This window comes from Oncorhynchus mykiss, chromosome 30, assembly GCF_057628025.1.
Source record: "Oncorhynchus mykiss isolate SJ-2025 chromosome 30, ASM5762802v1, whole genome shotgun sequence".
NCBI lineage: Eukaryota > Metazoa > Chordata > Actinopteri > Salmoniformes > Salmonidae > Oncorhynchus > Oncorhynchus mykiss.
This window is the reverse complement of record NC_143051.1, coordinates 19,917,374-19,943,333: the sequence shown is the minus strand read 5'-3', so window position 1 is coordinate 19,943,333 and position 25,960 is coordinate 19,917,374. Positions and strand designations below refer to the sequence as shown.

At 42.5% G+C, this 25,960-nt stretch overlaps 1 protein-coding gene across 2 annotated transcripts in view; it reads left to right on the top strand.

The window, feature by feature from the left end:
* The window catches only part of LOC110489401 (CUB and sushi domain-containing protein 3), a 660,686-nt gene that overhangs the window by 335,251 nt on the left and 299,475 nt on the right, over window positions 1–25,960 (top strand). For both annotated transcript variants that reach the window (XM_036971422.2, XM_036971421.2), the window contains exons 9-10: window positions 816–940; window positions 16,073–16,194. In XM_036971422.2, the coding sequence (XP_036827317.2) occupies window positions 816–940; window positions 16,073–16,194 (247 nt within the window). The remainder of the gene's footprint in view (window positions 1–815; window positions 941–16,072; window positions 16,195–25,960) is intronic.

Here is a 25,960-nt window from a genome sequence, read left to right as displayed (position 1 = left end):
TCTTTATAAATACGGGCCCTGATGATTTTAACTGTGATGATGGCAGTGGAGAAGGTATTCTATTTGAATAGAGTTAAGAGATGCCAACAAGAAAACAATGACTTTATACCTTTTATGTTGTGACTTATTTCTCTGTAACGTGTAGTGGGAAACATGCCCATTTCAGAATATCATACATATCATTGCAATTTTTCCGTTTGGATCGTGTTTGTGTTCATCTGAACAGGGTGAATAGTTTCTGGAACCATTTCCTCTGAATGATATCAGATTATCTCAACCGAGCCCCGAGTTTGAGCTTCAAACAAATCGAAGGCCTTTCAAACCAGGCTTTTTTTTTTACTGTGTAGGAAAATCAAAGATGAGATTACTTGCAGATGTATTTTGAGGTATAAGATGTTTGTAGTTCAATAACACACATTAGCGGTACATCAATACTTTCAGTTCATTTACAGTATTTGGCTTCGTTGTCTTAAAAAAGCCCTATATTCCAATATCACATGGTCCTAGTGGGAATCTGTTTTTAATTACTGTTTAATGTGCACAGATAGGCCTATACTTCATGTGTTTCTACAGTATACCTTGTAGTAACACTTCTGTGTGTGTGTGTGTGTGTGTGTGTGTGTGTGTGTGTGTGTGTGTGTGTGTGTGTGTGTGTGTGTGTGTGTGTGTGTGTGTGTGTGTGTGTGTGTGTGTGTGTGTGTGTGTGTGTGTGTGTGTGTGTGTGTGCGTGCGCGTGCGTGTGTGCATGTGTACATGTGCGAATGTGCCTGTATATGTGTGTCTGCCTGTCTGTGTTCCATCTCTCCCAACAACAGTATCGGAGCCACCGTCCAGTTCCTCTGTAATGAGGACCACGTGCTCCAAGGCTCCAAGACCATCACCTGTCAGAGGGTGGCCGAGGTGTTCGCTGCCTGGAGTGACCACCGCCCCGTCTGCAAAGGTCAGTTAGCACCCCTGGCAACTGCCTGCATGCTCCTGGACCCCAAATGGCACCCTATTCCTTATTTAGTGCACTACTTTTGCCAAGGGCCCATAGGAGGCTGGTCAAAAGTAGCAAACTATATGGGGAAAAGGCCACTATTTAGGACGCAGTACATGGCTCTTGGGTCCCAAAATTCATTGAGAATATAGATATGGAGCCCTCATGGAAATGTCAGAGTACTTTGTCATTTTCAACTGAGCAACATTTTGGTGGCTTGGTTTTGCTGGGAGATTGATTTGAAATATAATTTGGGATTCTGTGTAATGTTCATGATGTTCAACAGCGGATCAGAGACCTGCTGAGGTTTGATTAGTCAGTGTTACCGCAGGGGAGGGTCGGTGTGACAAGCAGACAGGTTGTTAGAGGTAGCTGGGACACCTGTGTGCCCGATCCTTTTTTGTGACACACACACACACACATTCATCAACCAATCATGGTCCATTTTGATGGTGACACACACATTGACTAACCAATCCTATCCCAGGCCACTGTGAGGCCTCCGGAGTGGTTAGGACGACCCACTTTGCAGATCAGTAAACAAAGTAAAATTATACTGTGTGTAACATTTAAAGCATCTTGCCTATCACGCCCTACATTCATCCATCAGAGCCATCCTCAGGTTGTGCTCTCCAGCCGGGCAAACAATAAAATAAAGAACATTTTCTAGTATTTCAGGCAGAGTTTAATTATAGGTAATTAGGTACTGAAATTAGTTGATGCGGCAATGGACAACAACTTCAAGGCATAATTATTGTCTTGCTGGATAAGTCTTCTATCTCCCTCTCCCCTCTCTCTCTCGCTCTCTCTCTCTCTTTCACTCCCTTTCCCAGCTCTCACTCCCGTCCTGTCTCTCCCGTCATTAATGAAGCATTCACCTGTTGTTTGTTTTTCCTAAAATGTGTAGACATTATTATCTAATCAATTAAACACAGCTGATATCAATTAAGCCGAATCCTGTCACTTGTGTGACTTTGATGCCACCCTGGGAACTGACCGGCCTGAACAATGCCCCCAGGATACCCATGTCTCTGGGGTGTATCTAATAACACCCTTGCATCGGCTTGTCTCTTAGCAGGAGACTCCCTTCAGACTAATGTTTAGTTAATTTATTAGGATTCCCATTAGCTGTTGATCATGCAGTAGCTACTCAGAGAAAAGACAACACAAAGACAATATTATACTACATATAATTAGTCAAGACACCAAGAGACAACCAAAATAATTCCTATACACTATTCGTATATACCGATCAGTTAGATATTTAGATGAGGGACGGGCAACTCCAGTCTTCAGGGGATCGAAGTAGTGTCACACTTTTTCCCCATACCTAGCAAACACAGGTGATTAAACAAATTGTATTTTAAACTAAAGATCATTATTTGTTGATTACATTCTAGCAGACACTCTTATCCAGAGCAACTAGGGTTAAGTGCCTCATAGAAGGTCACATCAACAGATGTTTCCCCTAGTTGGCTCAGGGATTCGAAACAGCGACCTTTCGGTTACTGACCCAACGCTCTTAACCACTAGGCTTCCTGGAGTCAGGTTAGTTGGGGCTGGGGCAAACGAGCAACACCAATCACGCCCCCGAGGACTGGCGTTGCTCATCTCTGATTTAAGATGTGACACAAGATGTTTATTGATCTGTTTCTTTAAAATAAAAAATAAGCTAAGCTTGCTGTCTGCAGGAGTAATAACTGGAGGCAGATCTGTTCGTGCTGTCATGCAAACGTTTTTGGCTGTAGTTCGAGTTGTTTACACATTTTTATTTGATATAAGTTATGTGATTTTATTTCATGTTTAACTAGGCAAGCGAGTTAAGACCAAATTCTTATTTACAATGATGGCAGATCTGTATAAAAGCAGCGTTTACTTTATGGTTAATAACAGCTGATGGCGTAGAGGGTTGATTACGGCACTGTTTACGTGGTAGTTTTACACCAAACTAAATTAAGACTCTATGCTAAAACACTGTAGGTGTTTTTCAGTACACTACATGCCTTTTATATGTAAAGCATTTTTAATGGACATAGAGCATGTAAAAACACCTACACGTTTACACTTTAAAATCCACCTGAGTGCCTGGACCTTGGATTCTTTAAAGCATTTAACACTTTTTTTGTTGGATTGTATGTATCTTGTTTTTCTTATTTAGCAGTCTAAACGGTTTTATACTGGATTCTGCTGTATGTCAAGAGTCAAAATAGATCTAAATTAAATTATCCAAATTAACTCTGAAAGTCTCTCAACATAATATTAAGATTCGTAGATCTGATGATACTTCGTGGTCACAGTATCAGGGGTACAGTGGTGCTCTTTCTTGATTCAATTTCAGATAATTATTATTCAGAGAAGGTTGTTCGATAGAGAGGATGTGCTAAAACCTTGTAATCTCAGAACCATTTTCAGTTTGAACATTCAATATGCTTGTCTTTCTTATTTACATGAGTTGTCTGATGGATATTGCAAACCTCCCATCAAACCAACACTTAACAGTTCACTACTGTATATAAAAACAAGTCACAGGCACTCTTGATCTTGTTTCTTGTCAATTGTCAACTCTGCAATGTCCTTGTGTCCCACATGACTTATCCGCCACCATATCTCAATGCATTACAGTATGTCAGTGAACACTAGTGCCATATGGCCACATGACAACCAGACAGCTGGTTAGGCCGATATGCCCACACATTCTTCTCACTTCTTTCAGTACTTTAGTCTGATTGGCAGTGTCTTTGAAGCATGGAAGAGGGTTGATATGACTAAATACATCCAGGAAGTGTATGATATCATGACGTAGAACCCGGCTGTATCCACTGCCAGTTGAACTTTATTAGGAGGACAAAAAATATTCCCTGTTTAGTGCACAACTTATGACCAGGGCCCTTAGTGGTCTTATTAAAAGACATTCACTATATAGAGAATAGGGTAGAGAATAGGGTCGTTTTTCAGTCGTATTATCAGGGACAATCCAATAAATAGACGTCAAATGCCAAAAGACAAAACATACTTTTATTGTATTGTGTATGAAAATGATGAAGTGCACAGTGGTCTAATGCACTGCATCTCAGTGCTAGAGGTGTTTCTACAGACCGATAGTGTGGTGCACAATTGGCCCAGAGTTGTCTGGGTTAGGTTTTGGCCGGAGTAGATAATAATTTGTTCTTAACTGACTTGCCTAGTTAAATAATGGTTAAATAAGTAAACAAAAAAGCATCAGGACTTCCTGTTTTTGTTTCTTTAAAACTAGCAAAGCAACATTTGAATGTGTACATGTACAATATATACCACAGGAGGTTGGTGGCACCATAATGTGGAGAACGGGCTCGTGGTAATGACTGGAGCGGAATCTGTAGAATGGAATCAAATACATCAAACACATGGTTTCGAGATGTTTGATACCAATCCATTTTCACGTTCCGGCCATTATTATGAGCCATTCTCCCCTCAGCAGTCTCCACTGGTGTATACAGTACCATTCAAAAGTTTGGACACACCTACTCATTCAAGGGTTTTTCTTTATTTGACTATTTTCTACATTGTAGAATAATAGTGAAGACATCAAATCTGTGAAATAACACATATAGAATCATGTAGTAACCAAAACAGTGTTAAACAAATATATTTTATATTTGAGATTCTTCAAAGTAGCCACCCCTTGCCTTGGCATTCTCTCAACCAGCTTCACCTGGAATGCTTCCCCAACAGTCTTAAAGGAGTTCCCACATATGCTGAGCACTTGTTGGCTGCTTTTTCTTCACTCTGTGGTCCAACTCATCCCAAACCATCTCAATTGGGTTGAGGTCAGGTGATTGTGGATGCCAGGTCATCTGATGCAGCACTTCATCACTCTCCTTCTTGGTCAAATAGCCCTTACACAGCCTGGAGGTGTGTTTTGGGTCATTGTCCTGTTGAAAAACAAATGATAGTCCCACTAAGTGCAAACCAGATGGGATGGAATATCGCTGCAGAATGCTTTGGTAGCCATGCTGGTTAAGTGTGACTTGAAGTCTAAATAAATCACAAACAGTGTCACCAGCAAAGCACCCCCACACCATCACACCTCTTCCTCCATGCTTCACGGTGGGAACCACACATACGGAGATCATCCGTTCACCTATTCTGCGTCTCACAAAGACACAGCTATTGGAACCAAAAAAAAAAAAAAAAAATGTGGATGCATCAGACCAAAGGACATTTTCCACTGGTCTAATGTCCATTGCTCATGTTTCTTGGCCCGAGTAAGTCTCTTCTTATTATTGTTGTCCTTTAGTAGTGGTTTCTTTGCAGCAATTCAACCATGAAGGCCTGATTCACGCAGTCTCCTCGGAACAGTTGATGTTGAGATGTCTGTTACTTGAACTCTGTGAAGCATTTATTTGGGGATTAATTTCTGAGGTGCAGTTAACTCTAATGAACTTATCCTCTGCAGCAGAGATAACTATGGGCCTTCCTTTCCTGTGGCGGTCCTCATGAGAGCCAGATTCATCATAGCACTTGATGATTTTTTAAACTGTACTTGAAGAAACTTTAAAATTCCTTGACATTTTCCAGATTGACTGACCTTCATGTCGTAAAGTAATGATGGACTGTCGTTTCTCTTTGCCTATTTTTATTTAACCAGGTAAGTTGACTGAGAACACATTCTCACTTACAGCAACAACCTGGTGAATAGTTACAGGGGCAAGATGGATAAACCAATTGTAAGCTGGGGATGATTAGGTGACCGTATGAGTGCCAGATTGGGAATTTAGCCAGGACACCAGAGTTCACACCCTTACTCTTACAATAAGTGTCATGGGATTTTTTGTGACCACAAAGAGTCAGGACACCCATTTAACATCCCAGCAGAAAGACAACACCACAATGTCCCCAATCACTGCCCTGAGGCATTGGGATATTTTTTTAGACCAGAGGAAAGGGTGCCTCATACTGGCCCTCCAACACCACTTCCAGCAGCATCTGGTCTCCCATCCAGGGATTGACCAGGACCAACCTTGCTTAGCTTCAGAAGCAAGCCAGCAGTGGGATGGATGCAGGGTGGTATGCTGCTGGCGTGCAGGGTGGTATGCTGCTATTTGAGCTGTTCTTGCCATAATATGGACTTGGTATTTTACCAAGTAGGGCTATCTTCTGTATACCACCCCTACCTCGTCACAACACTGATTGGCTCGAACGCATTAAGAAGGAAAGAAATTCCACAAATTAACTTTTATCAAGGCACACCTGCTAATTGAAGTGCACCTCATGAAGCTGGTTGAGAGAATGCCAAGAGTGTGCAAAGTTGTCATGAAGGTAAAGTGTGGCTACTTTGAAGAATCTCAAATATAAAGTATATTTTGAGTTGTTTAACACCTTTTTGGTTACTACATGATTCCATATGTGTTATTTAATTGTTTTGATGTCTTCACTATTATTCTACAATGTAGAAAATAGTAAAAATAAAGAAAAACCTTGAATGAGTAGGTGTGTCCAAACGTTTGACTGGTACTGTACATATATACATAATGGTAATAACACTGCTGCCATAACTGTCCTGTGTATAGTTAGGGAGACCACCACTAGCTGTAAATTATGTATGATAAGTTTTACTGCGGACAGTATTACAAATTACACCTTGAAATGGCCAGGCAATGTTCCCCAGCCACTTTCCGTGTGTGTATGTGTGTGTGTTGGGCGAACATGCGTGCTTGTTCCGGCTTGCCTCCTTGTGTGTGTGCGTGTGTGTCTCTCCCTGTTCGTGTTTGTCGGTGTGTGAGACCAGTGTACTCCTGTTTGGAAGGGAAAAAGGCAAAGTACCTTGGGTCAGGGTTAATGATGTCATTGATCATTCTCAGTGGCCATTGTTTTTTAGGTTACTTTGTACCTCCCGTTCCTCCGAGTCGCCAATCAGACCAGCTAATCTTTATTCTCTCTGCTGAATTGGCTCGTTTTCCCCCAGCGGAAGGTCAGCCTGAATGCTGGCGGACATAAAACACCAACAATAGGATAGAAAACAAGTAAAACATGTGCAGGGTGTTTTATCAACGGCAAACGACTAATTATCTTGATGTCTTCAAGTGTAGGCTTATCTCCCTGGCTTGGCTTGGCATCCCTGACTGGGAGAGCTGGGTTTGTGAAAGTTCACCATTAAAACACTGTAGACAATAACAAAAAGAGGAGGATCCGCAATCTGGATCTCTGAACTGTTCATTTGCCTAACAAAAAAAAACCTGGAAAAAACAAGGGACTTAAGGACAACCAAAGTCAGATTTCAGAGACTTTATTTTGCCTCTCCCAGCACGCATGATGCCATTATCCCTCAGTGTTAGATGAACCAGAGAGTATAGCCCTGTCTTGTCCCTCTTGTGAAATCATGTTTCTTGTTTGTGAAGGTGGGGGTTAGAAAGGTAATGAATTGTTTGCTCACCATCGTGTCCCGTAATTGTATAGATAATTTCTATCTGGCTGCTCGGCGTGCTTGCTATAAGTTACGCCATGCACCCAGCAGGGAGAGCCAAGGCTCTTCATTTAGTAAGCAGTAATTGAGCTGTCAGTCCATGGAACACAGGCATGCCTAGATCTACGTCCCCTACATAGAATGCAGATTCTGTTTCACTGAGGCCTAGCTGACACTGTCCGCCCCCAAAACTGAATGGTTACAAATCCCATACGTTGTTGTCACGATGTACATGTGGAGAAGCACACTGAAGGATGGAGGGACTAGCTAGTGAGACTGACTTTGAGGACTTTTTAATACCACTCTTAGGCCATCACTTTAGTGATACTGCTTATGTTGTGTTGACTACAGTGACAGTGACAGAGATAGAGAGGTCAAAAAGAGAAATAAATTGAGAGTGAGAGAGAGAGAAAGAGAGAAAGTGACAAACAGACTGAGATAGTGAACGAGAGAGAGAAAGAGAGATGGAAAGGGAGACAAATAGAGAATCAAAGATGGAGACAAAAGACACAGGGAGTGAGGGAGGTTAAGGGCTCATGCCTTTATTACTTGATCACTACTGTGGTACAGTGAGACAGGAGTGGGTGTGAGGTGTTAGTGTGTAATCGGGTGTGTAAGCACCATGTTACCAGACACTGTGTGAGGTCTGTGTCTCTTTCTCCGGCGCCCTGCAGGCTATCAGGCCAGCTGCCTTCACCACTGGGTGAGATCTCTGTCTACTATCAGGCCAGCTGCCTTCACCACTGGGTGAGATCTCTGTCTACTATCAGGCCAGCTGCCTTCACCACTGGGTGAGATCTCTGTCTACTATCAGGCCAGCTGCCTTCACCACTGGGTGAGATCTTTGTCTACTATCAGGCCAGCTGCCTTCACCACTGTGTGAGATCTCTGTCTACTTTAGGCCAGCTGCCTTCACCCCTGGGTGAGATCTCTGTCTACTATCAGGCCAGCTGCCTTCACCACTGGGTGAGATCTCTGTCTACTTTAGGCCAGCTGCCTTCACCAATGGGTGAGATCTCTGTCTACTATCAGGCCAGCTGCCTTCACCACTGGGTGAGATCTCTGTCTACTATCAGGCCAGCTGCCTTCACCACTGGGTGAGATCCCTGTCTACTATCAGGCCAGCTGCCTTCACCACTGGGTGAGATCTCTGTCTACTTTCAGGCCAGCTGCCTTCACCACTGGGTGAGATCTCTGTCTACTATCAGGCCAGCTGCCTTCACCACTGGGTGAGATCTCTGTCTACAATCTGGCCAGCTGCCTTCACCACTGGGTGAGATCTCTGTCTACTATCAGGCCAGCTGCCTTCACCACTGGGTGAGATCTCTGTCTACTATCAGGCCAGCTGCCTTCACCACTGGGTGAGATCTCTGTCTACTATCAGGCCAGCTGCCTTCACCACTGGGTGAGATCTCTGTCTACTATCAGGCCAGCTGCCTTCACCACTGGGTGAGATCTCTGTCTACTATCAGGCCAGCTGCCTTCACCACTGAGTGAGATCTCTGTCTACTATCAGGCCAACTGCCTTCACCACTGGGTGAGATCTCTGTCTACTTTCAGGCCAGCTGCCTTCACCACTGGGTGAGATCTCTGTCTACTTTCAGGCCAGCTGCCTTCACCACTGGGTTCCAGGAGCACTGAGGACAAGACTCCCCATGGTGGAGACATACACGGATGCATCAACAGACACATGCTTAAACAGAGACACACACAAAATCATACATACACAGATTCACCTCTCTCTGTCTCTCTGTCTCTCTCTGTCTCTCTCTCTCTCTCTCCCTCCCTCACACACACACACACACACACACACACACACACACACACACACACACACACACACACACACACACACACACATATATACAAAAACAATAAACAAACATGCAGACACAAACAAACATGCAGACATACTTACACAGTGAATTTAAATAAATGAATTAGGCCCACATTTATGGATTTCACATGACTGGGAACAGGGTTGGGGAGTAACGGATTACATGCAATCTGTTACATGTAAGGGATTACAAAAAAACAGTAACTGGAATCTGTTCCGTTACCAGCAAAAATTATTTTTGACACTTCTCTGTTTTCTCAATGACATTTAAATCAGCATTGAAAAAAATAGCAAGTTTAAGTTTGTTTCACCTAAGCGAGTCTGACCACAAATCAGAGGCCACTATGATGACACACCAAATGTGTTTGATCAAGAGCAAGAATAGGATTTTGTAGGCTACAGTCCAAGCCATGTCTTCCAATGGTGCGACTCCTTTCGGCATCCGAAGATTATCCAACATGAATAAACGCTTGGAGGTAAGGATGACAGCAGTGGTGTAGTCTACAGCGATATGGATATGAATTGATGTGAATCACACTGCCGCTCTCTCATTTAGCTATTTGCGCCTTACGGATTTTGGTTGTTATGGATGGCTGTTCTCAAATCCAAATGGACACATGCTCAAAATCGCACCCTTTTCCTAGATCCATTTTTGGATTTGTAAATTATATATACTAAATATATACACTACCGTTCAAAAGTTTGGGGACACTTAGAAATGTCCTTGTTTTTGAAAGAAAAGCACATTTTTTGATCAGAAATACAGTGTAGACATTGTTAATGTTGAAATAACTATTGTAGCTGAAAACGTCTGATTTTTAATGGAATATCTACATAGGCGAACAGAGTCCCATTATCAGCAACCATCACTCCTGTGTTCCAATGGGACGATGTATTAGCTAATCTAAGTTTATAATTTTAAAAGACTAATTGGTCATTAGAAAACCCTTTTGCAATTATGTTAGCGCAGCTGGAAACTTTTGTGCTAATTAAAGAAGCAATAAAACGGGCCTTTAGACTAGTTGAGTATCTGGAGCGTCAGCATTTGTGGGTTCGATTACAGGCTCAAATGCCCAGAAACAAAGAACTTTCTTCTGAAACTCGTCAGTCTATTCTTGTTCTGAAAAATGAAGGCTATTCCATGTGAGAAACTGCCAAGAAACTGAAGATCTTGCTCAACGCTGTGTACTACTCCCTTCACAGAACAGCATAAACTGGCTCTAACCAGAATAGAAAGAGTAGTGGGAGGCCCCGGTGCACAACTGAGCAAGAGGACAAGTACATTAGAGTCTCTAGTTTGAGAAACAGACGCCTCACAAGTCCTCAACTGGCAGCTTCATTAAATAATACCCGCAAAACACTAGTCTCAACATCAACAGTGAAGAGGCGACCCTGGGATGCTGGCCTTCTAGGCAGAGTTGCAAATTAAAAGGCATATCTCAGACTGGCCAATAAAAAGAAAGGATTAAGATGGGAAAAATAAAATGTATTTAATCACTTCTTTAATCAGCTCCGATACTGTTGTTGGGAGAGAGGGAACACAGACAGGCAAACACACATATGCAGGCACATGCACGCATGCACGCACACACACACACACACACACACACACACACACACACACACACACACACACACACACACACACACACACACACACACACACACACACACACACACACACACACACACACACACACACACACACACACACACACACACACACACACACACAGGAGTGTTACTACAAGGTATACTGTAGAAACACATGAAGTATAGGCCTATCTGTGCACATTAAACAGTAATTAAAAACAGATTCCCACTAGGACCATGTGATATTGGAATATAGGGCTTTTTTAAGACAACGAAGCCAAATAATGTAAATTAACTGAAAGTATTGATGTACCGCTAATGTGTGTTATTGAACTACAAACATCTTATACCTCAAAATACATCTGCAAGTAATCTCATCTTTTATTTTCCTACACAGTAAAATAAAAAGCCTGGTTTGAAAGGCCTTCGATTTGTTTGAAGCTCTAAACTCGGGGCTCGGTTGAGATAATCTGATATCATTCAGAGGAAATGGTTCCAGAAACTATTCACCCTGTTCAGATGAACAAAACACGATCCAAAATGAAAAATTGCAATGATATGTATGATATTCTGAAATGGGCATGTTTCCCACTACACGTTACAGAGAAATAAGTCACAACATAAAAGGTATAAAGTCATTGTTTTCTTGTTGGCATCTCTTAGCTCTATTCAAATATAATACCTTCTCCACTGCCATCATCACAGTTAAAATCATCAGGGCCCGTATTTATAAAGAGTCTCAGAGTAGGAGTGCTGATCTAGGGCTCCCGAGTGGCACAGCAATCTAAGGCACTGCATCTCAATGCTAGAGGTGTCACTACAGGCCCTGGTTTGATTCCAGGCCGTATGAGGCTTCTTTAATCAGCACAACAGTTTTCAGCTGCGCTAACATAATTGAAAAAGGGTTTTCTAATGATAAATTTGCCTTCTAAAATGATAAACTTGGATTAACTAACACAACGTACCATTGGAACACAGGACTGATGCTTGCTGATAATGGGCCTCTGTACGCCTATGTAGATATTCCATTAAAAATCAGCCGTTTCCAGCTATAATAGTCATTTACAACATTAGCAATGTCTACGCTGTATTTCTGATCAATTTGATGTTACTTTAATGGACCAAAAATGTACTTATCTTTCAAAAACAAGAACATTTGTAAGTGACCCCAAACTCTTGAACGGTAGTGTATGTGTATATATATCCAGTGATTATTGAAGAATGTAACTTAGAAATGCCTCATGAGTTTAGTTCAACTGTCACACTCCATGAGAACCCAAAATATAATCTTGTTTTTCTCCAATGTTTGTTAAAATTGTAAATGTAAACAAACACTGAATAGACTCATAACATGGTTGAAACAATATTTTTGATATCAATATTAACATCCATAGCTATGTCTATTAATCTGAGAGTGAGCACATTTCTCCAGGCCAATCCCTCAGTTTTGTTTTACCAAAACAGGCAGGGTGGGGATTTTGATATTGTTTCATCTGTGGATGTGCCCTTTAAATATCTGCACATTATCAAGATATCCAAGTGTCACCAACAAAAAGGTAAACAATAGTCCTATTGCGCTTGCACATATGACATTCATTTTTCACATGTAAATAGCACTTTTCAGTAGTGCTCAAAGCATGCCATTCCATGAGCGCAGCATTTATTTTTCAACTTGAATCAACGAGCTCAATCAGTCCTCCATGACATCAAAATCATAAACAACAGAGTAGGGATGGCTAATAAGTCCTTAGTTTTGGGGTCATGCTCAAGTAAAAAAAAATTGGCTAATCTATACTTTCATATTTCAAAGTCCTATTCTTGAAGATCAAGGGGTATGAAATATATTGGAATGACTGGAATTATGATAGACTTTGGTTTTTAATGTAAAGATATAATTGAAAGCGATGGGTTCGAAGAAGTCTACATAACCAACCCATTAAGTAAAATTTAACAGCCATATATGGCCAGATATGTCAACTTTAACATGGATTTATCCTGCAATAGATGCCGTTCAATTGATAACAATTGTCTTCTTCTAATGCCTGTTAAGGGGAAAGTCATCTACATGTAATCAGATTACGTTACTGAGTTTGGGTAATCCAAAAGTTACTTTACTGATTACAGTTTTGGACAGGTAACTAGTAACTGTAACGGATTACATTTAGAAAGTAACCTACCCAACCCTGACTCGGAATACAGATATGCATCTGTTGGTCACAGATACCTTAAAAGAAATGGGCCTCACAATTGGCCACAGAATCTCATCACGGTATTTCTGTGGATTCTAATTTCCATCGATAGTATGAAATTGTGTTCATGGTCCGTAGCTTATGCCTGCCCATACCATAACCCCACTGTCACCAAGGGGTACTCTATTCACAAAGTTGACTTCAGCAAACCGCTCACCCACACGACGCCATACACGTGGTCTGAGGTTGTGAGGCCGGTTGGACATACGGCCAAATTCTTTAAAACGATGTTGGAGGTGTCTTATGGTAGAGAAATGAACATTTAATTCTATGGCAACAGCTCTGGTGGACATGCCAATTGCACGCTCCTTCAACACTTGAGTTATCTGTGGCATTGTGTTATGTGACAAAACTGCACATTTAAGAGTGGCCTTTTCTTGTCCCCAACACAAGGTGCACATGGGTAATGATCATCCTGTTTAATCAGCTTCTTGAAATTATGCATATGGAAAATTACAGGGATCTTTTATTTCAGCTCATGAAACATGGGACCAACACTTTACATTTTGCATTTATATTGTTGTTCAGTGTACATACACACAAGCTGGCATATGTATATACAGAGAGAGAGAGAGAGAGAGAGAGAGACACACACACACACACACACATATACCACGTTCCACAGCACCATACTGTCACAGAATAAATCCCCTGATTCTCACCTCCCTCCCTGAGCCCATTGTGTATGTTTGTTCCCTGTGTTTGTGTCACAATCCCCCGATCCCGTCACACCTCCACCCACCCACCCACCCACCTCTCCTCCCCTCCCTTCCTCTACGGCACTTTCTTTCTCGCCGTGGTACCCTGACCTTTAGCTGGCCACTAAATCACTGGCTGGCTGTCACCCACATGTCTGTTTGTTCCTGCGGCTAAAGGCTGTACAAACTAATTAAGGAAGATGCCACTTGAAATCATGCAGAAAATTGCCTAGATCTATATTTTCAGGACAGCCCAAGGGTATGCAGAGTTAATCATGAATTTCAATTTAACTATTCATTGGTGCTCTGTTTTCTCTCTCTCTCTCTCTCTCTCTCTCTCTCCCCTACTCTCTCTCTCTCTCTCTCTCTCTCTCTCTCTCTCTCTATCGAGGGCTCTGTCTGTATCTCTTTCTCTCTCTCTTTTTTGGTGCGGATCTGTTATTTCTCTCCCAAGATGAGATTGTAATAGGAAGTGTGCTGCGTTTATTAAACAAATGAAGACTAATTAGCAAAGTCGTATTGAGAAGAAGAAATCTTATTCCCCTTACAGACACACAATGGGAATGTCATTGCTCTCATAGCTAAGGCTGATGAGATAGTTGATCGACTACATGTCTATTATTTCCTGTATTTTAAACATTAGTGTGGGGATTGGATGAATAAAGAGCCCGGTGACATTTGTTTTATTGTAGCCCACCAGCTCAAGGATATTACATAACCTCCAAAGTGACAGTCGTTCACATCTCTTATTATGAGGACGACTCAGACATTATAAATACCCAGGAATGACATTCTCTGCTTGCTCATTGGCTTGTAGTATTACTGAAACACTTCCTCATCTCTCCTGGGTTAATCCTATTGAAATAGAATGAATCATGTTAATAAAGCAGAGACTGAATGGGACACTTTCTACTTTTACTTCCTGCTTTAATCCTATGAGTACACTCAAAGTGGCTGCTAGTCCACACATTATGGCATCATTGACTTGAATGGGGAGGCCCGTTTTACTCATTGCAGTTATGTGGTTGATACCGGAAGTACTCCATGTCTAGCCCTGGATGTCAAATCTATGTTTGAAATTCAATGGAATCTGCCATAGCAATGGTAACAAGGTACCTACAAACTACTGCCCACACATAAAGGGGAAACATCTACCAGTCAAGGGAGTCTACCTGGTAGATGAAGTAGCAGTAGTGGTATTTGATATTACCCAAAACCATTTTTGGACTTTATCTGACCTCTTGTGTAAATGGACCCCAATGTAAGGTTTCTTGAATTAACCCAAGTGCTTTAAAGTTTCTGCGTTATGTGTGACCGTACAGTGCACTGTATTCAAGGCTACTTGGGATGCTGTTTGTGCCAGTGACTTTCTGAGCAGACCAGCAGAGTGTGGATTATACCTGAGGGGTCTACAGAGTCATCGGTGTTGTCACCTTGCTACATACAGAAATAATGACTTATTTATTTTCAAAAGCAATCAAGATGTCAGAGACTGATAAAACCTGATGTCTATAGTATGTAATAGGAAAGGTATGGGCCCTGTTTAAAAGTAGTGCACTAAAGAGGGAATAGGGTGCCATTTGAGACTCCAGCACAACATTGTCACTTTGGCATCGTCGCTGATGAACGGCACCAATAACAAAGACTTTATAGTCATAGTACTGTCCTGTTCCAGATGAATATTCCAGAAACTCTTTTCTAGCTGTGTTAGCCGCAAGCCCGGTAATCTTTCATAGCTGTCAGTGCATTTGGAAGACAGGCAGGACAGACGGGACACAGACAAGCCGTGTCTGTATTTAACAAATAATGACTGGTGTTTCTCCATTAAGATAATAAATAAGGCCTTGGTGTTTTTTTTTTCATTTGCACAGAGTTTAACTTGTTCAGCTGTCATGAAATGAGTCATCTGAGTATTAAATGATATTGCTAATTCATGACAACAGAAACCCTGGCCTTAAATGACTTGTTCTAGTTCAGATAGCAGCAGGCTCTATTGAGAATACAGTATGTTGAAGTATAATTATGAGTTGAATATAGCCCAAGCAAAGGGGCCCTGGTGTCTTGACGATATTTCATTAATACGAGCATTCAATGTGAGCCAAATCAATACAGCTAAAGTGACTACCTACACATGCACGTAATCACACACACACAGCATTTGGCAAAATCTGTCTCCAATTAACCACAACTTTTGTGTTTGTCAGGTTGACAAATGTCAGGCTCCAAATGAATAACCTTCCTTAATTTCTTTATTTTTCTCTTTCTCTTTCACAGTGAAAACATGCGGCTCTAACCTTCAAGGTCCTTCTGGTACATTCACTTCGCCCAACTTCCCCATCCAGTATGAGTCCAACGCTCAGTGTGTCTGGATACTCACGGCCACCAACCCCAACAAGGTAGGCCAGACTTTACTACTGTTCAGTCCTTCCACTGTCACACTGCTAGCTGAGAGAGAGAGAAAGAGAGAGAGAGAGAGAGAGAGAGAGAGAGAGAAGCTAGGCTGCCGATACTACCGTACTGTCACAGTCCTCAAGTCCAGAACAGACTATGGGAGGTGCATAGTACTACATAGAGCCAAGACTACATAGAACTCAATTCGATATCAAGTAACTCATACAAGCAGTAAAATCAGATTTTAAAAAACAGATAAAAATACACCTTATGGAACAGCAGTGACTGTGAAGAGACACACACACTGGCACAGACACATGCATGCACACACACACACACACACGTAGACATGGATTTTGTATTGTAGATACACTATATATACAAAAATATTTGTGGTTAAGGTTAATTCAGCCACACCCGATGCTGACAGGTGTATAAAATTGAGCACACCACCATGCAATCTCCATAGACAAACATTGGCAGTAAAATAGCCTTACTGAAGAGCTCAGTGACTTTCAACTGTGCAATTGTAAAGTTTGGTGGAGGAATAATATTGGTCTGGGGCTGCTTTTCATGGTTTGGGCTTGGCCCCTTAGTTCCAGTGAAGGGAAACGTTAATGCTACAGCATACAATAACATTCTAGACCATTCTGTGCTTCCAACTTTGTGGCAACAGTTTGGGGAAGGCCCTTTCCTGTTTCAGCATGACAATGCCCCCCGTGCACAAAGCGAGGTCCATATGGAAATGGTTTGTCGAGATTGGTGTGGAAGAACTTGACTGGCCTAAACAGAGCCCTGACCTCAACCCCATCGAACACCTTTGGGTTGAATTGGAACGCTGACTGCGAGCCATGCGTATTCGCCCAACATCAGTGTCCGACCTCACTAATGCTCTTGTGGCTGAATGGAAGCAAGTCCCCGCAGCAATGTTCCAACATCTAGTGGAAAGCCTCCCCAGAAGAGTGGTGGCTGTTTTAGCGGCAAAGGGGGGGATGAACAGGTGTCCACATAACTTTTGGTCATGTAGTGTATGTGGTAGTAATGGCCTAAGGTCACACACTTAATGTGTTGTGAAATCTGTTGTGAAATACAAAATAATGTTTTTAAAATTGTATAACTGCCTCAATTTTACTTGACCCCAGGAAGAGTAGCTGCTGCCTTGGCAGGATCTAATGGGGATCCATAATAAACCCCAGGAAGAGTAGCTGCTGCCTTGGCAGGATCTAATGGGGATCCATAATAAACCCCAGGAAGAGTAGCTGCTGCCTTGGCAGGATCTAATGGGGATCCATAATAAACCCCAGGAAGAGTAGCTGCTGCCTTGGCAGGATCTAATGGGGATCCATAATAAACCCCAGGAAGAGTAGCTGCTGCCTTGGCAGGATCTAATGGGGATCCATAATAAACCCCAGGAAGAGTAGCTGCTGCCTTGGCAGGATCTAATGGGGATCCATAATAAACCCCAGGAAGAGTAGCTGCTGCCTTGGCAGGATCTAATGGGGATCCATAATAAACCCCAGGAAGAGTAGCTGCTGCCTTGGCAGGATCTAATGGGGATCCATAATAAACCCCAGGAAGAGTAGCTGCTGCCTTGGCAGGATCTAATGGGGATCCATAATAAACCCCAGGAAGAGTAGCTGCTGCCTTGGCAGGAACTAATGGGGATCCATAATAAACCCCAGGAAGAGTAGCTGCTGCCTTGGCAGGATCTAATGGGGATCCATAATAAACCCCAGGAAGAGTAGCTGCTGCCTTGGCAGGATCTAATGGGGATCCATAATAAACCCCAGGAAGAGTAGCTGCTGCCTTGGCAGGATCTAATGGGGATCCATAATAAATACAAATACAAATGCAGCTAACCGACTCCCCATAAAACCCGTTGGGCCAATGAATGTCAATGAATGTCAATGATGAACACCAGCAAGTGCAATATAAGGTCGATGGTGTCAATGATTGTTTATAGTCACCCCTTACAAAACCAAATACTCTGGTCATTTCAATTGCTCTCAACGAGCAATCTGCAGGGAGAGAGGGAGAGGTAAAGGGAGACGGAGAGGAAGGGTGGTTTCATTGAATGGGATGCATGGATGATAGCAGTGGTGATAAGATGACAATGCCAATGAGTGTCAGGTTGGACAGCCTGTGAAGATAATGGATTACAGTACAATAGGTTGTATCTGACAGAGGGCTTTTCTCATTGATCTTTTTGCTAGAAGGTAAACAAGAAAAAATATTTCTGAAACAACATACTTTTTTGACAGGCATATTTTATAGTTTCGAAAAAGACCACCCGGTGTTTGTTCTTTTCTTTTGAATGAGGATTAAATGAAAGACACTGTACTGTAATATAATATTAATCCTACAAAAAACTGTTTTTATTATTTATTATTTAATGCTCTACAGTCCCAGCCCTAGCTTCTGAGAGGATTATCAGTCAGTGATCACATCCCAAATGCACCTTATTCCCTATATAGTGCACTCCTTTTTACCAGGGCCAATTGGGAATAGGGTGCCATTTGGGACACAGTAAAGGTCCAGTAAAGGGAACGTGAAGGGGTGAGCTGCCACTACCGCTGCATACCTCCTCACATCCTCTTCCTCCCCCTCCTGCTCTATGATTTTTATTCCAGCCTCACTGCCTACATCTCTCAGGGTCGCCTGCCTGCCGAGATGTTGTTGAGCCTAAGCAAACATGTTCTCTGTCTCATGCAGCCATAACCCGCGCCTCCTGGCCTCCCATATGATCCGCCTCTGCCTTCTTTCTTTTTTCTTTCTTTCTTTCTTTCTTTCTTTCTTTCTTTCTTTCTTTCTTTCTTTCTTTCTTTCTTTCTCTCTCTCTCTCTCCTCTGCCCTCTCTCTCTCTCTCCTCTGCCCTCTCTCGCCTCTGCCCTCTCTCTCTCCTCTGCCCTCTCTCTCTCTCGCCTCTGCCCTCTCTCTCTCTCTCTCTCTCTCGCCTCTGCCCTCTCTCTCTCTCTCCTCTGCCCTCTCTCTCTCTCTCTCCTCTGCCCTCTCTCTCTCTCTCGCCTCTGCCCTCTCTCTCTCTCTCCTCTGCCCTCTCTCTCTCTCACCTCTGCCCTCTCTCTCTCTCTCTCTCTCTCCTCTGCCCTGTGTGTGTGTGTGTGTGTGTGTGTGTGTGTGTGTGTGTGTGTGTGTGTGTGTGTGTGTGTGTGTGTGTGTGTGTGTTCCTTAACGTGAGTGTCTGAATGGGTGTTTGTGTGTGTTTTTGCGTGCATATGTATATGTGCGTGTGCATATGTTTGTCCTCCAGAAGGTTGGTGATTGAGGGGGTCGAGGGTTTTATGGTTTTATGGGGTCATACACTGTGCTGCTGTTCCCACACTGTGGCTCTGCAGTCTGTTCACCTCTGAGGTGTGCTCAGGAAGGAGAGAGAGAGTGGCAGAGAGAGTGAGAGAGAGAAAGAAAGAGAGAGGCAGAAAGAGAGAGAGAGAGAGAGAGAGAGACTGAATGAAAGAGTGAGCGAGTGAGGGTGGACGGAAGGAAGGAGGGCTGTCATAGAGGGGATGGAGGGGCCATCTACAGGGAGCTGTTAGTGATGAACACACACAGCAGCCCCACATGGCATCTGGATTGATTTAGCTCATATCCACATTTGTAATAAAAGAGGATGGCAGAACCCTGCGATCGCTGTCTCCCAAGACCCAGGGGCTGCAGCATGCCTCGTAATTGATATGAGTAGTGACATCTATTTATCCACAGGCGATGACTGGAGGATTCAGGTACAATTAAATATGTCACTACCCAGAGCAAATATCAAACAGCAGCGCCCTTAACAGAGCAGAATGAGGGCGATAAAATATTCATATGGAACATCCAACCAGAATGAATCACCAGGCAGACTAAAGTTCGTATGTAGTCTTAGTTCTAGCGATATGTATTCATTGATGTTATCTTTGAACTCTCTTAGAAAAAAGGGTTCCGAAAGGGTTATTCGACTGTCCCCATAGGAGAACCCTGATGGTTCCAAGTAGAACCTTTTGTGGAAAGGGTTCTACTTGGAACACAAAACTGTTCTACCTGGAACCAAAAATAGTTCTTCAAAGGGTTATCCTATGGGGACAGCCAAATAACCCTTTTAGGTTCTAGATAGCACCTAGCACCTAAAAGGGAAAAACAAACAGTAGTCTGTTGGACAAATATGTACATATTAGCTGAATTACTGAATATGCCATATACAGTACCTTCAGAAAGTATTAATTTACATAAGTAATCACAACCCTGAGTCAGTACATGTCAGAATCACCTTCGGCAGCAACTACAGGTGTGAGTCTTCCTGGGTAAGTCTCTAAGAGTTTTGCACACCTGGATTGTAAAATATTTGTACATTATTCTTCAAGCTCTGTGAAGTTGGTTGTTGATCATTGCTAGACAGCCATTTTCAAGTCTTGTCATATATTTTCAAGCCGATATAATTCAAAACTGTAACTATGCCACTCGGGAACATTCAATGTCATCTTGGTAAGAAACTCCAGTGTATATTTGAAACCGACAACATCGATTCAGTCTTACAGTGCATCCGGAAAGTATTCAGACCCCTTGACTTTTCCACATTTTGTTACGTTACAGCCTTATTCTAAAATGTATTATAATTGTTGTTTTTCCTCATCAATCATCAGTACACACAATACCCCATAATGGCAAAGCAAATACAGGTTTTTAGAAATTGTCGCAAATACATTTAAAAAATAACTGAAATACAGTTGAAGTTGGAAGTTTACATACAGCTTAGCCAAATACATTTAAACTCAGTTTTTCACAATCCCTGACATTTAATCCTAGTAAAAATGTCCTGTCTTATGTCAGTTAGGATCACCACTTTATTTTAAGAATGTGAATTGTCAGAATAATAGTAGAGAGAATGATTTATTTCTTTCATCACATTCCCAGTGGGTCAGAAGTTTACATACACTCAATTAGTATTTGGTAGCAGTGCCTTTAAACTGTTTAACTTGGGTCAAACATTTCGGATAGCCTTTCACAAGCTTCCCACAATAAGTTGGGGGAATTTTGGCCCATTCCTCCTGACAGAGCTGGTGTAACGGAGTCAGGTTTGGAGGCCTCCTTGCTCGCACATACAGTGCCTTGCGAAAGTATTCGGCCCCCTTGAACTTTGCGACCTTTGCCACATTTCAGGCTTCAAACATAAAGATATAAAACTGTATTTTTTTGTGAAGAATCAACAACAAGTGGGACACAATCATGAAGTGGAACGACATTTATTGGATATTTCAAACTTTTTTAACAAATCAAAAACTGAAAAATTGGGCGTGCAAAATTATTCAGCCCCCTTAAGTTAATACTTTGTAGCGCCACCTTTTGCTGCGATTACAGCTGTAAGTCGCTTGGGGTATGTCTCTATCAGTTTTGCACATCGAGAGACTGACATTTTTTCCCATTCCTCCTTGCAAAACAGCTCGAGCTCAGTGAGGTTGGATGGAGAGCATTTGTGAACAGCAGTTTTCAGTTCTTTCCACAGATTCTCGATTGGATTCAGGTCTGGACTTTGACTTGGCCATTCTAACACCTGGATATGTTTAATTTTGAACCATTCCATTGTAGATTTTGCTTTATGTTTTGGATCATTGTCTTGTTGGAAGACAAATCTCCGTCCCAGTCTCAGGTCTTTTGCAGACTCCATCAGGTTTTCTTCCAGAATGGTCCTGTATTTGGCTCCATCCATCTTCCCATCAATTTTAACCATCTTCCCTGTCCCTGCTGAAGAAAAGCAGGCCCAAACCATGATGCTGCCACCACCATGTTTGACAGTGGGGATGGTGTGTTCAGCTGTGTTGCTTTTACGCCAAACATAACGTTTTGCATTGTTGCCAAAAAGTTCAATTTTGGTTTCATCTGACCAGAGCACCTTCTTCCACATGTTTGGTGTGTCTCCCAGGTGGCTTGTGGCAAACTTTAAACGACACTTTTTATGGATACCTTTAAGAAATGGCTTTCTTCTTGCCACTCTTCCATAAAGGCCAGATTTGTGCAATATACGACTGATTGTTGTCCTATGGACAGAGTCTCCCACCTCAGCTGTAGATCTCTGCAGTTCATCCAGAGTGATCATGGGCCTCTTGGCTGCATCTCTGATCAGTCTTCTCCTTGTATGAGCTGAAAGTTTAGAGGGATGGCCAGGTCTTGGTAGATTTGCAGTGGTCTGATACTCCTTCCATTTCAATATTATCGCTTGCACAGTGGTCCTTGGGATGTTTAAAGCTTGGGAAATCTTTTTGTATCCAAATCCGGCTTTAAACTTCTTCACAACAGTATCTCGGACCTGCCTGGTGTGTTCCTTGTTCTTCATGATGCTCTCTGCGCTTTTAACGGACCTCTGAGACTATCACAGTGCAGGTGCATTTATACGGAGACTTGATTACACACAGGTGGATTGTATTTATCATCATTAGTCATTTAGGTCAACATTGGATCATTCAGAGATCCTCACTGAACTTCTGGAGAGAGTTTGCTGCACTGAAAGTAAAGGGGCTGAATAATTTTGCAAGCCCAATTTTTCAGTTTTTGATTTGTTAAAAAAGTTTGAAATATCCAATAAATGTCGTTCCACTTCATGATTGTGTCCCACTTGTTGTTGATTCTTCAAAAAAAAATACAGTTTTATATCTTTATGTTTGAAGCCTGAAATGTGGCAAAAGGTCGCAAAGTTCAAGGGGGCCGAATACTTTCGCAAGGCACTGTACATTTTCTATAGGATTTAGGTCAGGGATTTGTGATGGCCACTCCAATACCTTGACTTTGTTGTCCTTAAGCCATTTTACCACAACTTTGGAAGTATGCTTGGTGTCATTGTCCATTTAGAAGACCCATTTGCGACCAAGTTTTGACTTCCTGACTGATGTATTGAGATGTTGCTTCAATATATCCACATAATTTTCCACCCTCATGATGCCATCTATTTTGTGAAGTGCACCAGTCCCTCCTGCAGCAAAGCACCCCCACAACATGATGCTGACATCCCCGTGCTTCACGGTTGGGATGGTGTTCTTTCGCTTGCAAGCGCCCCCCTTTTTCCTCCAAACATAACGATGGTCATTATGGCCAAACAGTTCTATTTTTGTTTCATCAGACCAGAGGATATTTCTCCAAAAAGTACGATCTTTGTCCCCATGTGCAGTTGCAAACCGTAGTTTGGCTTTTTTATGGAGGTTTTGGAGCAGTGGCTTCTTCATTGCTGAGCGGCCTTTCATGTTATGTTGATATAGGACATGTCTTACTGTGGATATATATACTTTTGTACCTGTTTTCTCCAGCATCTTATCACGGTCCTTTGCTGTTGTTCTGGGATTGCACTTTTCGCACCAAAGTGCGTTCATCTCTAGGAGACAGAACGCGTCTGCTTCCTGAGAGGTATGACGGCGGCGTGGTCCCATGGTGTTTATACTTGCATACTATTGTTTGTACAGATGAACGTGGTACCTTCAGCCGTTTGGAAATTGCTCCCAAGGATGAACCAGACTTGTGGAATCTACAATTATTTTTCTGAGGTCTTGGCAGATTTTTCTTTCCCCATAATGTCAAGCAAAGAGGCAATGCGTTTGAAGGTAGGCCTTAAAATTAATCCACAGGTACACCTCCAATTGACTCAAATTATGTCAATTAGACTATCAGATGCTTCTAAAGCCATGACATAATTTTCTGGAATATTCCAATCTGATTAAAGGCACAGTTAATTTAGTGTATGTAAATTTCTGACCCACTGGAATTGTGATACAGTGAATTACAAGTGAAATAATCTGTCTGTAAACAATTGATGGAAAAATTACTTGTGTCATGCACAAAGTAGATGTCCTAACCGACTTGCCAAAACTATAGTTTGTTAACAAGAAATTTGTGGAGTGGTTGAAAACGAGTTTTAATGACTCCAACCTCAGTGTATGTAAACTTCTGACTTCAACAATTTACATAAGTATTCAGAACCTTTACTCAGTACTTTGTTGAAGCACCTTTGGCAGGTATTACAGCCTCGAGTCTTCTTGGGTATGACACTACAAGCTTGGCACACCTGTATTTGGGGAGTTTCTCCTATTCTTCTCTGCAGATTCTCTCAAACTCTGTCATTTTGAGTGAGAAGTGTATCTGCAGCGGGTTCAAGTCCCGGCTCTGGCTGGCCCACTCAAGGACATTCAGAGACTTGTCCTGAAGCCACTCCTGCATTGTACTGGCTGTGTGCTTAGGGTCTTTGTCCTGTTGGAAGGTGAACCTTCGCCCCAGTTTGAGGTCCTGAGCACTCTGGAGCAGGTTTTCATTAAGGATCTCTCTATACTTTCCTCCATTCATCTGTCCCTTGATCCTGACAAATCTCCCGGTCCCTGCCGCTGAAAAACATCCCCACAGAATGATGCTGCCACCACCATGCTTCATCTCAGAGATGGTGCCAGGTTTCCTCCAGACGTGACATTTGACATTCAGGCCAAAGAGTTCAATCTTGGTTTCATCAGACCAGAGAGTCTTGTTTCTCATGGTCTGAGTCCTTTAGGTGCCTTTTGGAAAACTTCAAGCGGGCTGTCATGTGCCTTTTACTGAGGATTAGCTTCCGTCTGGCCACTCTACCATAGCGTCCTGATTGGTGGAGTGCTGCAGATATGGTTGTCCTTCTGGAAGGTTCTCCCATCTGCACAAAGGAACTCTGGAGCTCTGTTAGAGTGACCATCAGGTTCTTGGTCACCTCCTTGACCAAGGCTCTTCTCCCCCTATTGCTCAGTTTGGCCGTGCAGCCAGCTCTGGGAAAAGTCTTTGGGGTTCCAAACTTCTTCCATTTCAGAATGATCAAATCAAATCAAATCAAATCAAATTTTATTTGTCACATACACATGGTTAGCAGATGTTAATGCGAGTGTAGCGAAATGCTTGTGCTTCTAGTTCCGACAATGCAGTAATAACCAACAAGTAATCTAACTAACAATTCCAAAACTACTGTCTTGTACACAGTGTAAGGGGATAAAGAATATGTACATAAGGATATATGAATGAGTGATGGTACAGAGCAGCATAGGCAAGATACAGTAGATGGTATCGAGTACAGTATGTACAAATGAGATGAGTATGTAAACAAAGTGGCATAGTTTAAAGTGGCTAGTGATACATGTATTACATAAGGATACAGTCGATGATATAGAGTACAGTATATACGTATGCATATGAGATGAATAATGTAGGGTAAGTAACATTATATAAGGTAGCATTGTTTAAAGTGGCTAGTGATATATTTACATCATTTCCCATCAATTCCCATTATTAAAGTGGCTGGAGTTGAGTCAGTGTCAGTGTGTTGGCAGCAGCCACTCAATGTTAGTGGTGGCTGTTTAACAGTCTGATGGCCTTGAGATAGAAGCTGTTTTTCAGTCTCTCGGTCCCAGCTTTGATGCACCTGTACTGACCTCGCCTTCTGGATGATAGCGGGGTGAACAGGCAGTGGCTCGGGTGGTTGATGTCCTTGATGATCTTTATGGCCTTCCTGTGACATCGGGTGGTGTAGGTGTCCTGGAGGGCAGGTAGTTTGCCCCCGGTGATGCGTTGTGCAGACCTCACCACCCTCTGGAGAGCCTTACGGTTGAGGGCGGAGCAGTTGCCGTACCAGGCGGTGATACAGCCCGCCAGGATGCTCTCGATTGTGCATCTGTAGAAGTTTGTGAGTGCTTTTGGTGACAAGCCAAATTTCTTCAGCCTCCTGAGGTTGAAGAGGCGCTGCTGCGCCTTCTTCACAATGCTGTCTGTGTGAGTGGACCAATTCAGTTT